The 16,515-nt window shown below is 37.2% G+C and overlaps 1 protein-coding gene across 2 annotated transcripts in view; it reads right to left on the reverse strand.

The window, feature by feature from the left end:
• The window catches only part of LOC124615659 (V-type proton ATPase 116 kDa subunit a1-like), a 245,611-nt gene that overhangs the window by 5,878 nt on the left and 223,218 nt on the right, over positions 1–16,515 (reverse strand). For both annotated transcript variants that reach the window (XM_047143682.1, XM_047143681.1), the window contains exons 14-15: positions 9,811–10,042; positions 1,520–1,694 (exon numbers count right to left, since the gene is read on the reverse strand). In XM_047143682.1, coding sequence (XP_046999638.1) covers positions 1,520–1,694; positions 9,811–10,042 — 407 coding nt within the window. The remainder of the gene's footprint in view (positions 1–1,519; positions 1,695–9,810; positions 10,043–16,515) is intronic.

Here is a 16,515-nt window from a genome sequence, read left to right on the forward strand (position 1 = left end):
GAATTTATAGCTGGTGTGATGAATGGCAGCTTGCTCTAAATGCAGAAATATGTCAGAGAATGCAGATGAGTAGGAAGAACAATCCTGTAATGTTTGAATACAGCACTATCATTGTGCGGCTCAACATAGTCACATCAGTTAAATATCTAGGTGCAATGTTGCAAAGTGACATGAAATGGAATGAGTATGTAAGATTGCACGTTAATGGTCGACTTCAGCTTATTGAGAGAATTCTAGGGGAGCGTAGCCCATCTATACGGGAGATCTTTAGTATGGCCATTTCTTGAGTACTGCTCAAGTGTTTTGGTCCTCAACCAGGTCATATTAAAGCAAGACATTGAAATGAAGCAATTCAGAGGCATGCTGCTAATTAGTTAGCAACAGGTTTGATCAAGGCACAAGTACTGTGGAAATGCTCCGTTAACTCAAATGGGAGTCCATGAAGGGAAGTCTAAGTTCCTTTCATGAGGCACTACTCAGAAAATTCGGAGAACCAGCATCTGAGGTTGACTGCAGAACTGTTCTACTTTTGCTAGTGTTTATTCTGCATAAGGACTATGAAGATAAGACAAGAAAATTTACAGCTAGTATGGAGGCATGTAGACAGTCACTTCCTCTCACTCCATCTGCATGTGGAACAGGAAGGAAATGACTACTAGCAGTACAAGGCATCCTCCACCACATGCCATGCTGGTCCCTATTTAGAAGCTGATGAGTAAGCATGATTTTCATTTCATTTCAAAATAATTGGTTCTCTTGATGCTACATAGAATTTTTAAGGTTTGTTTTTATTTATTAAAATGAATTCATACTTTATTCAATATTCTCATTTTCAAAATGCATGTAGTAACCATGCAGCAGTAACAACCTAATTTCATTAGATAATTGAAAAATAAACCTTATTTTGACACAGAGAATACTTTATGCCTGTATAATAGGTTTGGCTAATTCTACATTGTTTATAAAAGAATTTGTGTTATAGTTGTACTAATAATGCTTTGAAACATGTGAACTGGCAACATATAAAAGTTTTTATGCATAGTTCTGTTTTCACTTAAAAGTTGGGGTCATATCTTAATTAATAGTGTGGCTCATTGCCACAGATTTGATGAATAGAAACAATACTTTCCTTTAATCAGCCTGTGATATTCTAGAAGTAACCACGCAATAACAGAAAAATATTTTCATCATATGATGGAAAAGTAAACAAAAAACACCTACATAAACTACATGTTTAACACATAAATAACAGCTTTGGTGTATTCCACATTGTTCATATTATGGAACTGGTTTGCATTTTACAGGATGAAATATAGGCCATTACAAGTATGTAAGAATGTAGCTCTTGGTGTCATGTTTAAGAGATACAAAGGAAGTTCATTGCTACTGTACAAAGTATTTCACAAATATATTTTTAAAATTAAAATTTTCTTTTATTTGTTTTTATGAAACATATTTCTCATATATTAGTGCAATTCATAATACCTTTTTAATAAGCCCTCATGGTAACATCACTTACCAGTGCAGCCTCAATGTGTGAAGAAATGCTGAGAGGCCTTCCATCAGTACAAGGATGGAAAGAGTAAGGAAAGACCATGCCCAGAATATTAAGTATATTAAAACTCCCCCGCCATAGCCCAAATCCATCCCTAGAGCCATGTGGAAAATTTTGGACCACAGCACCTCAGACAGTTCTGTAAGACAGTTGGTGAAATACATGAATATAATTTTCTCATCAAACAAGTAAGTCATAACTTAACCTGATGAGGACTAATAATCCCAAAACCAATTATTACTAAATAAATATTAATTGAATAAAACATAATTTGTCTGCTTGTCACTCTTAAAAATCATTTCCTTCTATTTTTCATTTGCTTATTTTGAGACATAACACATCTTCACTGGCAATACACTAATCACAGTCCTCCATCAGTAGTCAAAGTGCATTCCTTTAGTTCACTGGGGTACATTTTTTTCCCCATAAATTCTCTTACTGAAAACAAGGAGAGCCATTAAAAGATCAAGCTACCCCCCCCCCCCCCACACACACACACACACACACACATACAAACACCAAACACACACAAAAGGCCACTAATTTTATTTTATCTTCATCTATTGTCGGTCAGCATTACCCCATAAGAAAGGTTTTCAGTTTTTGTATGACATGAGCTTATGAAGTAGACACTTTCCAGTAATTTAAAAGATTATATGAATGCACTTAGTGACATTGTTGTATACTCTGTATTGAACATTTGTGAAGATCCTGGTGAAGATGGATTGTAATTTCCTCACACATTTCCATAATCGATGAGTCATATAGCGTTTTTGTGCCTTACTTTGAAATGAGACAGTATTGATCATTCTGGAGGGAAAACATAATCTGATGTCGCTACGGTTTCCACAAACAAGTATAAGAACATTGTGGTAGATAAGAAAATAACAGATTATTACTCATTATGTTTTAGTGTAAATTTCCACAGCTACTCATGTTCAAAAATATTATCAATAGCTTGAATGCATTTTGCAATTCACACATATTTTAACTTTTTGTGATCATGTCCACCAACTCCATCTAGCAACATAGTTTGGTAGTTCAATCTATGGAAGCAGTAAAATGCATTTAAGTTGTTGTGTTACTTGTGGTGTCACCCCAGACACCACACTTGCTAGGTGGTAGCTTTTAAATCGGCCGCGGCCCGGTAGTATACGTCGGACCCGCGTGTCGCCACTGTCAGTGATCGCAGACCGAGTGCCACCACACGGCAGGTCTAGAGAGACGTACTAGCACTCGCCCCAGTTGTACAGCCGACGTTCATAGCAATGGTACACTGACAAATACGCTCTCATTTGCCGAGACGATAGTTAGCATAGCCTTCAGCTACATTTGCTACGACATAGCAAGGTGCCGTATTCAATTGATATTGAGATTCTAATAATGTATCATCAAGAGCGATGTTCTACAAATGTGGATTAAAGTTAAGTATTCCAGAAGCTATGTACTTTTCTTTATAGCATTCATTACGGATCCTGTTTCAGACCTCACGCCAGCCTGCGTGAGTTTAATCGCGTGCCTTTCGGCTTCCTCTCATTGTTTCTAGGCTGTCTTGTCTAGACACAACATTACTCTCAACTGCATGCCTGATGCTTTCAAATAACTCTGTCTCATAAAGTAGTGAGCACCGACCATATGTTTACAAAATGTTGTCCCTTTAGTGTTTGTGCATGTCTGTCTGCTTCTGGAACACTGTTGTTTAATTCTGTTATGTGAATGTATCAGATAATGGCGTCTGCAATTTATTGTCGTGTTTGTGGTACCATGAGTTATTAGGGAAATTAGTCAAAGAAACAGAGTGACATCTAGCACCTCTACGTAGCTTATGTCACTCATATGGTGAGGAAGATGCCGAGATAACTGTCCCCAACCAATAGACATATCACCGCCACTATTGTTTCATGACCACACTCCAATAGAAATTATAGAGAGGTACAGGACTAAATTAACCCAGCACACATACGCAACAGTTGGTAGCACACCTCTGGAGAAATCACAAGCAATACTATTTCAATAGTTCCCTAGTTTCTGTATGCCGTAGCATTTGGGCAAAAATATGTCATTATCATATCTTCTAAATACTCATTTGGATTCAAATGAAGAAGCAGCCACATGATTATCTGTCATTTAAAAAATCCTCATCAAAACAAACCTGTGACATTATTTTACCTATTAATACTGCTTTCTCATATTCACAGTCTTGAGTGAGCATAAAATGCAATCAGGATGTGAATGGTATTTACACTGTCTCATAGTTGTCTCATTACCTAATCTACTACTAAGAATAGTGAATCCACTGCATATCACTAGTAGAACTGCAAGTGTACAGAAAATTTAGCAACCTGCACAGTGAACTCTGCAAGTCTACACAAAATTTAGCAACCTGCACAATGCCTCATGTGGTCTCCACCATTCCCAAACTGACTGACCTCAAACAACCCACAGCTATGATTCAAACTGATAAAGAAAATTTTTTTAGACATCTGTGGCCTTAAGCTAATCCATGGTTACTAATAATTCACTGATGATCTGCTGTTATCTTAAAATAAGCAAATCGGTGAAAGCTGTGCATTAAATACTGGTGGCATTTAAAGTACGCTTCTGGGGGGTTCTTTGGATGTGATATGGTAATTTGAGGGGGGAGGGGGTTACTGCACACTTGTTATGATTTATCAGGGAACAGCACTGTGCTAAACAGTCATTTAGGGTAATGAAGGTGGAAGGTAGTGAAAAGTTGGGCTGCTTCCTTACTCTCTGCCATGCAGCTAATGGACAGTACAATTCAGAAAGGTGTGTCAGCATGGTCAGAAGTATTTACTTCTATTGGGAAAGGTAGAGATTGTTTCTGTAAGTTCAGTTTTGAAATAAAACTATATGTGCTACATACAAGTACTATTGAATTTATACCCTGATGTCTCGAGTTCGTTTATGACTGCAGTTTCATAGAATTTTTCAAGGGAATAGTTCACTTCAAAACTCTTATTAGAAAAATAACCTACAAATGTCAGACACAAAAACTGAATTTCGTTTTTACATAGTCTGCCAAAGATAATTCCCTTTACATACCGGTTATGATTCAGCAACATGGGAACCTCCTTATTCCACTTTATTAAATCAAAATACTGAGATTCTTTGTATAATACCTGAGCTTTTCAAGTTTTTCTTAAACCAATTCATTGGTTTCTTGACAGTATTATGAAAATGACAGATTGCTACTCACCATATAGCAGAGATGTTGAGCCACAGACAGTCACAACAAAAAGATTGCTAAACAAGTAAGCTTTTGGCCAAAAGGCCTTCTCCTAAAACACACACACACACACACACACACACACACACACACACACACATGACCACTGTCTCTGACCGCTGAGGCCAGACTACAAGCAACAGCGCTTGATGGGAGAAGCTGAGGGGGTAAGGAGGAGACCCTACCAACCAGTTTGCTTTTCCCGTTATGCGCTGTTATTCGCAGTCTAGCCTTGGCAGAAAGACAGTGGTCATGTTTCTTGTGTTTTGGTGACTCTCTCTCTCTCTCTCTCTCTCTCTCTCTCTCTCTCTCTCTCTCTCTGTGTGCGTGTGTGTGTGTGTGTGTGTGTGTGTGTGTGTGTGTGTGTGTGTCTGTATTTCAGAAGAAGGCCTTTTGATTGAAAGCTTATTTGTTTAGAGTATTTTTGTTGTGACTGTCTGCACCCCAGTATCTATCCTTTTCATAATATTGTCATTATTCTGCCCTTGATTTTTCATTGGTTTCTTGCAGATACATAAAACAAAAATATGAATTTCCTAGGTAGCACAATTGCCACAGAATCTTTGACAAGTGCTGTACACTACCTTGTGGAGTGATATAGATGTTATTGTTGAGTTTATGTATTATTTGAATGAATTGTAGTCTGGAGGGTTACAAATATACAGAGTGTTAAAACTTCTGAATTTCAAAAGGCTATACTTTTAATCAAATAAATAACATCGAATTGCTTTTAAAATAAACACTTAAACACATTTTTATGTAAAAATGATTAAAATCTTCATAATCTTTCTGAATACTCTGCCTGTATAGTTGCATTTACGTCGGATGAATATATGTGTCGCATTGACACATGCCACTGAAGCATCTCCTAGTATGACAATCATGCGACAGATTCAGCCAAAAAGTCATTCATCTTACTAGAGGAATGGTACAAAAAACATACAATTTAGGTGAATTTCTCGCAAGTTAAACAACTTCACTAGGCTCCTATGAAATCCAGGTTCTCACATTTTGACAGTTCACCTCCCTACTTAGACGAAAAGTTGCTTCATCATTGCATCGTTGAATGCCCTCCACGATTCATGAGAAATGTGAGGACACCCTCTTGATTTCCCCCTTGCACAGGCAACCTGTGTCTTTGATATGTTTGTGCCAATGTCAGAACACTTTGAGTGGTAGAAGTTCAACACCAAATTCTCAACTAAATTTGAACTGTATTATTATACTGTATTTACACACAGTAATGCATAATACACAGAAAACGTTTTGTTGGATGTTGCTGTCTTTACTAACTGATGTAGGGAGAAATTCTCCTGTTCACTTTGCTAGTAGATGTGTACAATTTCTCTCCTCTTCCTAACAGTATGTTGTGTAATGTGTTTTACCAAGTACACACTGAGTTGCCAAATCAAATGACCCACTATGTCTGACAGAATTGCTCAAATTTGAATTTATCTTTCAGGTAGTAATTATTTGAAGAGTTTAAAAACAAGATTGCTAGGACATTTGTTAATGGTTTTCATTCTCACAGTTACATGTCGAGAACTGAGACAGCGCAACAGATATTTCTACCATTCTTCTTTGGATGTTATGTGGCAGCTCCAAGTGTGATGTATATAGAAGTATTGTTCAGTTCCTGTGTCAGTTTGTTTCATTATAACTGTTTGGAATTTTTTTAGATGTGATCATATTTTCAGTTTGTTTCTGGCTCATTAAATACCTACACAGACTACCACACAGTGGCAGATATTAACAAAAAGAGCATAGTAGTATGCTCCATTCCAATGTGGAAAGCACTACCTCTTAAGCAAGAATTTTATCTGTCACATATCAATCATTGTTGTCACAAACAGATAATGTTTAATATCCATGCCACATCAATCACTGTTGTCACAAATAGATAATGTTTAATATCTGGTGTACTAAAGCAATGATTCTAAAATAACTCTATGAAGAAGGAAGAATTTTTTCCCTTTACTTATACACAAGGACTTGTGAATTTGCCAACAGTGTTGCGCCTTGTTTCTGTCTCACTACAACTTTGAAATATACTTTCAGCCTACCACACAGCATGCCAATACTGATGTGCTGTCCTGGCTTCCAGTGGGGTCAGATCCTACCTTTGATCCGGATGAGCTTCTTTGTTTTCATGTAGATGTACAGTGGAAGAAGTTGCTGCCAATCCAATTTGGCACCATGTTGTTCACCTTGTTCACCATGGTTGGCCAGGCAAGGATCTGGCCAGGACTTCTAATACTTTACTTAACTGTTTTGCCCTCCATCAGTCTTTCAGTGTAGGAGGGTGATGTTTTCTTAGCCACTGATGGGCTGTCACCCAGGGTTGTGACCACAGCCACCCTCTGGCAAGATGTGCTTCAGCTCCTATGTCACGGAAATTGGGGAGTCTTGCATACCAAGTTGCTGGCCTGATGCCAGTATTTTGGCCCAGTTTTGTTGGTGAATTTGTGCATCTTGTTGTGGCTTGCTCTCAGTGTGCTACAAACAAGTGGCACCATTGGTGTTGCTCTCTTCACAGCCCACACCACAGCATCCATAGGAATGTGTTCATGTTGATTTCGCGAGATGTTTCCAAAGTTGTTACTGATAGTTGGGAATCAATGCCTTCTGTAAATTTTCATACATTGTCTGCTGTCCCTTGATGTCAGCCACAGCTATGGTTCAGACCCTTTCTAAGATTTTTTTCTGTTCAAGGATTGCCGTATGCCCTTGCAATGAAAATGGTATGCTGCTTGAGTCTAAAACCTTCCATGATTTCTGTGCCCATCAAGGTATTCACAGTGTGACTACTCCTCCTTTCCACCCCCAAACTAATGGTGAGGTAGAACATCTCATCTGCACATTCAAGGTTCAAATGAAGAAGTATGTCATCGACTCTTCCACAGATGACACCTTGAAATGCTTCTTGAATCCCTGCAAGATTATGCCAGTGGGGAATCAGAGTTTGCCTGACATGCTACATAGTCACCAAACCTGCAACCTCACCCACCTCCTCATGCCACCTCACTTGCGTCCGTCAAAGTGGCCCTCATCACAGTTTTCTTCTTGCTCTGCGGTCTAGTTGTGGGGGTCTGGCTGTCAATCAAAATGGATTCTGGTGGCATGCCATGCCAGTTAGCTGTGTCTTCACACCACTGTGAGGGCCACGGATCTGTCACCACTACCTCCATCTACTCCCATAGTACCCGTCCAGGTCTTGTGAGGCATCATTGCTGTGTTAGTGTTGCTCTTCTTTTCTTACAATAGCTGTGGTCTCAATAAGAGTATGGTCTAATGCTTTTTATTTATTTCCTGGTCAATGGAAACAGAATTGAGAAATATCACTTGTATCAAGAATGAGCAACAAATTGTTTATAATTTAGGAATAAAGGAAACAGTGCACCAATTAGTGGAAGAGTTGAGTCATCACCTACCATACATAAAGGAATGAAACTTCACTAGCTTTTTTTGAGTTAGAGTACACACACACACACACACACACACACACACACACACACACACACACACACACACACCTATGATGTTATTGTTGAGATAAGAAAATATCTGAATTTGTCCATTGTCATGCATTCCAGTACAGATGCTTTGTTTGTTCTAACGCATCCCCTGATTAAGATGATGTAGTGCCAGTAAGTGATTGGCAGATATACTTCATGCAATGATGGCGTGACTGCATATTTCAGTGTGTAAATATGAGTGCATCTCAGTTGTAAATGTGAGAGAACCTTAGTCAGGGGTAAGTAGAGGTGAATCAATTCCTAGCCCTCAACACACACCTGCCATAAACCCATCAGAATTGTTTCTGTGGTATTATGTCTGATTAATAATGACATTATGTCAATGATAAGTATTGCATAAATGCAATGTGAACTGTGGCAGTATATGAGAGAGTATGAATTGTCAGGCATATTCAATTGTGTGGAGAACTCACTTTTTGAATACTTTGTTTGAAGTAGTGTCAACCACTAGTAAAACACAGCAAATGATAAGTCTAATGAGCAGTTGTTTCAATGGACATGCTGTATGTGACAGAATCACAACTCATGAACTAAATATTTTCAGGTCCATGTTGATGCAAAGTATTCATCTTACTTTTTACACAGACTGGAATCATTAACATTGTCAACTATTTTTAGTGTTTCATAAAAAGTTTCTAAAATAAACAGATCACACTCTTCATTTTCTTGGAATAATTGAAAAGTGAATAACAAACATCTAGTATCAATGATGGAACAGAAAAAGCTACAAACAGACAAAAATAAAATTTATTGTACTTATTCCATAATTATATCTAAAAAGAAAGAAGATGAAACTTACCAAACAAAAGCGCTGGCAGGTCGATAGACACACAAGCAAACACAAACATACACACAAAATTCTAGCTTTCGCAACCAATGGTTGCCTCGTCAGGAAAGAGGGAAGGAGAAGGAAAGACAAAAGGATATGGGTTTTAAGGGAGAGGGTAAGGAGTCATTCCAATCCCGGGAGCGGAAAGACTTACCTTAGGGGGAAAAAAGGACAGGTATACACTCGCACACACACACACATATCCATCCACACATACACAGACACAAGCAGACATTTGTAAAGGCCTTTACAAATGTCTGCTTGTGTCTGTGTATGTGTGGATGGATATGTGTGTGTGTGCGAGTGTATACCTGTCCTTTTTTCCCCCTAAGGTAAGTCTTTCCGCTCCCGGGATTGGAATGACTCCTTACCCTCTCCCTTAAAACCCATATCCTTTTGTCTTTCCTTCTCCTTCCCTCTTTCCTGACGAGGCAACCATTGGTTGCGAAAGCTAGAATTTTGTGTGTATGTTTGTGTTTGTTTGTGTGTCTATCGACCTGCCAGCGCTTTTGTTTGGTAAGTTTCATCATCTTTCTTTTTAGATATATTTTTCCCACGTGGAATGTTTCCCTCTATTATATTCATATCATTATTCCATAATTATTTATTTATCCATCTCCATTAAATATTTTATACTCACGAGAATGTGCAAGAGAAAGAGCCCACAGCCGCAAGTATGAGGCAGTGTGGGATATCGTTCCAAGGATATACTCGATTGTGTGTATGCCCTGGTAAATGAAGATATCACTAGTTTCGCCACCCTCGTGATCATCATGATTTCCTTCTGAAGAAGTCACTGGTCCAGCCTCTTCATCTCTATGTTCCATTTCAATGGTTCCATTTCCCTCAATATTTTCTGATGAGGGGACTTTCTGATGAATAAAATATAGAATTAATGTCACTGAGATGTTGCCATAAGATGGTAACACACTATTATCAGTTCATGAATAAGAAGATATATGTTTGACTGTTATATTTGTATTCACTTCAGTAAGGAATGGATTAAGCCTCCTGTAAATAGAGTCTATAGAATGGAGCTTCACTTACAACTGTCAACATTCTATAAAGAAGATACAAGCTAACAGCGCAGTGACATTTATTTTATCTTACATATTATTTTAATTACATATAATGGAAGGTGTTAGGATTACAACTCAACATACAGTTGAGGCAGTGGGCAGTTTACAGTGCAGTCAAACTGCAGCATCAGTACGAGGTGGTCAGTCAGTATAATGTAGTCATGGAAGTGTATGAATGTAAATGAAATTCCGTACTGATCAGTTTTGAAAATTATATGTCTTCTTTGTGAGCCTGTTGACCACTCAGTGCCTCAACTGTAAAGTGAAATTTTACCCTGACTCTCTCCCATTATTTATAATCTAGCCAGGACTTTTCATTATCATTTTTTACATTATTTCTGTTTTTTACATCACAATAAGCTTTTTATTGTTTATTTCTCTCTGACTGGCTTACTGTGTCTGTATCTCCACTGACTTGGGTTCCTGCTTAAACGCACAATAGTCTGCTTGCCTCATCTAATATATTTGTCTAAAACAATAACCATGTACGTGTTTGCTTTAGTTTCATAGGCAGATTTTAGAAAAATTCATTTTAAACATACATGTTTTTGAATAATCATAATGAGCTATTTAAAGGGTTTTGATCTCTTTTTTTTTTTTTTTTTTTTTTTTTTTTTTCCCCTCTAAAGCTCTTTCATTTACATTTACACTCATTCATATGCAGTGTTTCACAGACTCCTGGAGGAAAACCAGTGTGTTATAAGTCAATTACTGGATTAAATAAGAATAGGTTTTTTATATTATATTGCTAAAACAGCTTACAGTTGTTAGTAATGGACTATGTATTATGTCATATCATGCAATGTCATTTCATTCATCCATATTTAAATAAGATACAAATGAATGTCTTTGTTAGCAACCAAAAGGAGTTACTCCAAAAAGTTTACTGTTTCTGCTATACAGACACCTGTCAGTGGGATGTGAGAAGAAGCCAAAGATGTACATTACAATGCCATAGGTCGGCTTAAAGCTATGAAATATTATATATCAGTGACAATATGAATTACACAGCAACTGAACACATTAAGAATCTCTGTGAAGAGACTCATCAATGGAGTAAAAGACATTGGAAAACAAAAAATTCTTGGATCCATCCCTAAATTTCATTATACTACAACAAGCAATTTAATATATTCTGGCAGGTTCTTCAACACTTGTATACTCATGTATTTGACTCCTTTCTATTCTAATGCAGCAACACTTAATTATCCATAGATATTGGTTTTACTCTTTATATTAAAACCATACTATCTACTATTTTCCAAAGAAAGAGAAATATTGCTAATGACAAAGGTCACTGTAGAATCCCTCTCAAAATACAGATTTTTTAAAGATGTTTCTGTATGTCATTCTAAGGCCAACATCAGACATAATTCTTAGAACTCACATCTGTCTTTATAAAAACTGTCACAAAAAATAACTCCATACCTAATTCATGAATGGCAATATGTGAAATAAGGTGTTTCTCATATTTAAATTAATAAAAGAAACATTAGACAAACTAAAGTATTTGCCAAGACCAAGCTTTGGAATTCCCAGTTAAAGTTGAGATCTGTGTGGAATCTCAAACTTCAAACTACCTGTTCTCGCATTCTGTAAGAACTACTGAACTTTATGGGCTGAGGTTTTGTCATTTAATGAACCATCTACTGCTAATTTTCAAATTTATGGGGACTATTATTGTTGTTTATTCCCAAACTTGTAGAAATAATCCAAGGTATATGTTGTACATCATGTAGGGCTGTTTCAAATTCAAAGTGTCTATATGTTTGTAGTGGGGATAGAGCTAATAGACACTGCCCCCCACCCCAAAACCTTTATTATGAATACTTCCAACTTTCACTCCTAATGTTTCTATGTATATGTACTGGAATATGAGCAGTTCATCAGAACATATGCATCCACATTGCTTCTACATGTTTTCTAATGTTGTCTACCTGTTTCCCACTATCTATCATCTAGGTCTTTTCTTATTTCTTAGAAGGTAAGGGCCTTTTTAACCCATCTATAAGGTGTCCGTAATTGATGTTCCAGTTTCAAAATGCTGTAGAAAGACAACCACTGCTCAGTATGATATAAATTCGAACAACATATTACTGATCTACATCTACATGGATACTCTGCAAATCACATTCAAGTGCCTGGCAGAGGGTTCATCGAACCACCTTCACAATTCTCTATTATTCCAATCTCATATAGCACACGGAAAGAATGAACTCCTATATCTTTCCGTACGAGCTCTGATTTCACTTATTTTATTGTGGTGATCATTCCTCCCTATGTAGGTCAGTGTCAACAAAATATTTTCCCATTTGGAGGAAAAAGTTGGTGACTGGAATTTTGTGAGAAGATTCCATTGCAATGACAAATACCTTTCTTTTAATGATTTTCAGCCCAAATCCTTTATCATTTCTGTGATGCTCTCTCCCATATTTCGTGATAATACAAAACGTGCTGCCTTTCTTTGAACTTTTTTGATGTATTCCATCATTCCTATTTGATAAGGATCCCACACTGTGCAGCAGTATTCTAAATGTGGACGGACAAATGTAGTGTAGGCAGTCTCCTTAGTAGGTCTGTTACATTATCTAAGTGTCCTGCCGATAAAACACAATCTTTGGTTAGCTTTCTCCACAACACTTTTTATGTGTTCTTTCCAATTTAAGTTGCTCGTTATTGTAATACCTAGGTATTTAGCTGAATTTACAGCTTTTAGATTAGACTGATTCATCGTGTAACCAAAGTTTAACGAGTCCCTTTCAGCACTCATGAGGATGACCTCACACTTTTCATTATTTAGGGCAACTGCCACTTCTTGCACCATTCAGATATCTTTTCTAAATCGTTTTGCAGTTTGTTTTGATCTTCTGATGACTTTATTAGTTGATAAATGACAGCATCATCTGCAAACAACCGAAGACAGCTGCTCAGATTGTCTCCAAATTATTTATGTAGATAAGGAACAGCAAAGGGCTTATAACACTACCTTGGGGAATGCCAGAAATCACTTCTGTTTTACTTGATGACTTTCCATTGATTACTATGAACTGTGACCTCTCTGACAGGAAATCACAAAGCCGGTCACATAACTGAGATGATATTCCATAAGCATGCAATTTCACTATGGGCCGCTTGAGTGTTACAGTGTCAAAAGCCTTCCAGAAATCCAAAAACACAGAATCAATCTTAAATATCTTGTCAATAGTGCTCAACACTTCATGTGAATAAACAGCTAGTTGTGTTTAACAGGAACGATGTTTTCTAAACCCATGTTGACTGTGTGTCAATAGACCGTTTTCTTCGAGGTAATTCATAATGTTCAAAGACAATATATGTTCTAAAATCCTGCTGCATATCGACATTAACAAAATGGGCCTGTAATTTAGTGGATTACTCCTACTCCCTTTCTTGAATATTGGTGTGACCTGTGCAACTTTCCAGTCTTAGGGTACGTATCTTTCGTCGAGCGAATGTTTGTATATGATTGTTAAGTATGGAGCTAATGCATCAGCGTACTATGAAAGGAAACTAATTGGTATACAGTCTGGACCAGAAGACTTGCTTTTATTAAGTGATTTGAGTTGCTTCACTACTCCGAGGATATTTACTTCTATATTACTCATGTTGGCAGCTGTTCTCGATTTGAATTCTGGAATATTTACTTCATCTTCTTTTGTGAAGGCATTTCGAAAGGCAGTGTTTCGTAATTCTGCTTTGGCAGCACTGTCTTCAATAGTATCTCCATTGCTATCGTGCAGAGAAGGTATTGCTTGTTTCTTGCCACTAACATACTTCACATATGATCAAAATCATCTTGGGGATTTTGCATTTGTTTAAATTTGGCATGTTTGTTTTGTTGTTTCTGTGACAGTGTTCTAACCCGTTTTGTGTACCTAGAAGGATCAGGTCCGTCATTTGTTAATTTATTTGGTATAAATCTCTCAATTGCTGCCAATACTATTTCTTTGAATTTAAGCCACATCTGGTCTACACTTATATTATTAATTTAGAATGAGTGGAGACTGTCTCTTAGGAAGGCATCAAATGAATTTTTATCTGCTCTTTTGAATAGGTATATTTTTCGCTTATTTTTCTAGGATTTGGGGATTACAATACTCAATCTCGTTACGAGAACTCTGTGTTCACTAATCCTGAATCAGTTTTGATGCTCGTTATTAACTCAAATTTATTTGTTGCTAAGAGGTCAAGTGTGTTTCCACAAGGGAAAAAGTCAAGGAACAAAAAAATTAATGAAAATTTGCCCAACAGAGGGCCCTGTAAGCATCAAAACATGCACACCAACAGACTCGCAGAACATGGCTGTTCCTCAGTTTGCATCCAAGACACCAAACAAGACTGTCTCCATGAAGACTCACACACTACATGTACAGCTCTTTTACAAGAATAGTGACTGTGCACCAGTAGTCCTGCAGAAGTCCTGGACACTAAAATAATAAAGAGTATGAAAAAAAGGCATTGACCTGATGCCCACTAATGGTCTGGAGAAAATGATAACAAAATTCTAAAACAAAGGTTCAATACCAGAGAAGGAAAGTTGCTACTCACTAGCAGAGATGCTGAGTCACAATAGGCTATATGGTGAATAGCAACTTCCCTTCTCTGGTATTGTTACATTCTATCCTGGATTCTCCATTGTTTGATTAAAACACAGGTTCTTTTGAAGTGCAATGTGGCAGAGCGGAAACAGCAGCTGATCAGCCATGTCTCAAAGATACAGCCACAGCATTGCAGGAGGAGTCAAAAGGTGGTGTGCACACATGCAGTGCATGGGGAATTGCCCAAACATTGGACATGCCTGTAAAATGTAAATGGCTATCAGCTTTCATGATTTCAGTTCAGCTATCATTTAGCGTTCTTATTTACTTGCTGCTGTCAGTAACATTAAGGACAGTATTGGCTATGATGGAATCATCTACCATAACAATGTTCCCACTGCCGTAAGTGGTAATCTTTCCCTCCTACATGTGTCGTTCATGTTTTAAGTTTACAAGCTCTGTTCAGCTATGTATCACTATCATTTTCAACATTTTTTGCTATACTCATCTCTCAACAACCATTACATTTAGCCTTTAGTGGAATCTGCAGTTCTCTGTTGATGTTTTATACATGATGTATCTGCTCTCAGACAACATTACACACTCATAAGAGATCACATTTCCTATAGCTGAGTTTTGTAATTACTGGTAATTTTTATTCCAAATAACATAGTTAGGAATATTTTCTTAGAAAAAAAATCTCATGTTCTATCATATGTGGTACGCCAACGAAGAGCATGATTGTTTTAACATTATTCCGTAGCACAAACTGTCTACCCATACTATCCAAATTTATACAGTGTGTTGAAAGTTCCAAATGCTACTGCATGTAGTGTTGGCAAATGGAAACTTCTTGATAATTCAATGAATATACTTAAAGTCTATTATAATTCATGAGGAATCTGTAAAAATTGCAACAAAATGTGTGATAACAACTGCATCTCTCACTGTAAAAATACAAAAAGCAGACAAAGAACCTAGAATGATGATGAAAAATTAGAATACAGATATAGCATGTACATGCACTTAAATGGAAGCAGAAAATCTCACATAAGCCAAGAACTTGAGCAGTTGATCAATACCCCACATGAATGTGTCCAGGTCCCAAGACTCTTCATCAAGGAACTGATATGACCTCAAACTGTAAAACAGTTGATTGCAACACCCACCTCACATGTCCTCTACCCAAGAGAGGATAGCAAACAGCCTGCTCACTGAACATGAAAATAAACACAGATCAATCATAATCTACAACAGTAACCAAACAAGGGTAGCTCCTAGGATGAAGAAACACTGGAACTGGATCAGTAGCAACCATTCTGGGAATGTGTCTGAGACACAGGAGAGCAGCAACTTGACGAGAAGATATTTAATGGCACCATGTCAGGAAATGGAGACCTTGGAAGAATACATAAATGAAATCATATATCCTAGTTACAGTGCAGAAATGTTGCCAGTAATTCAAATATACTTCAAAGAGAAATGTCGTTTCAGTACTACACCCAGATAATAATTGCTGTAATAGAGTAGATGCATGGGAGTGAGTGTAGTGCATAGTGCATCAAGGAGAAGACAGCACGTATTGATAATGCAAATGAACATATAATTTGTATGTATATTTGAAGGTTTCAGATGAAGGAAAATATTTGACAATTTCATAATAACAATACGATGGCTATCCGAAACAGTAAAATATTGTTTATTGATTCA

This window comes from Schistocerca americana, chromosome 5, assembly GCF_021461395.2.
Source record: "Schistocerca americana isolate TAMUIC-IGC-003095 chromosome 5, iqSchAmer2.1, whole genome shotgun sequence".
NCBI classification, from domain to species: Eukaryota; Metazoa; Arthropoda; class Insecta; order Orthoptera; family Acrididae; genus Schistocerca; species Schistocerca americana.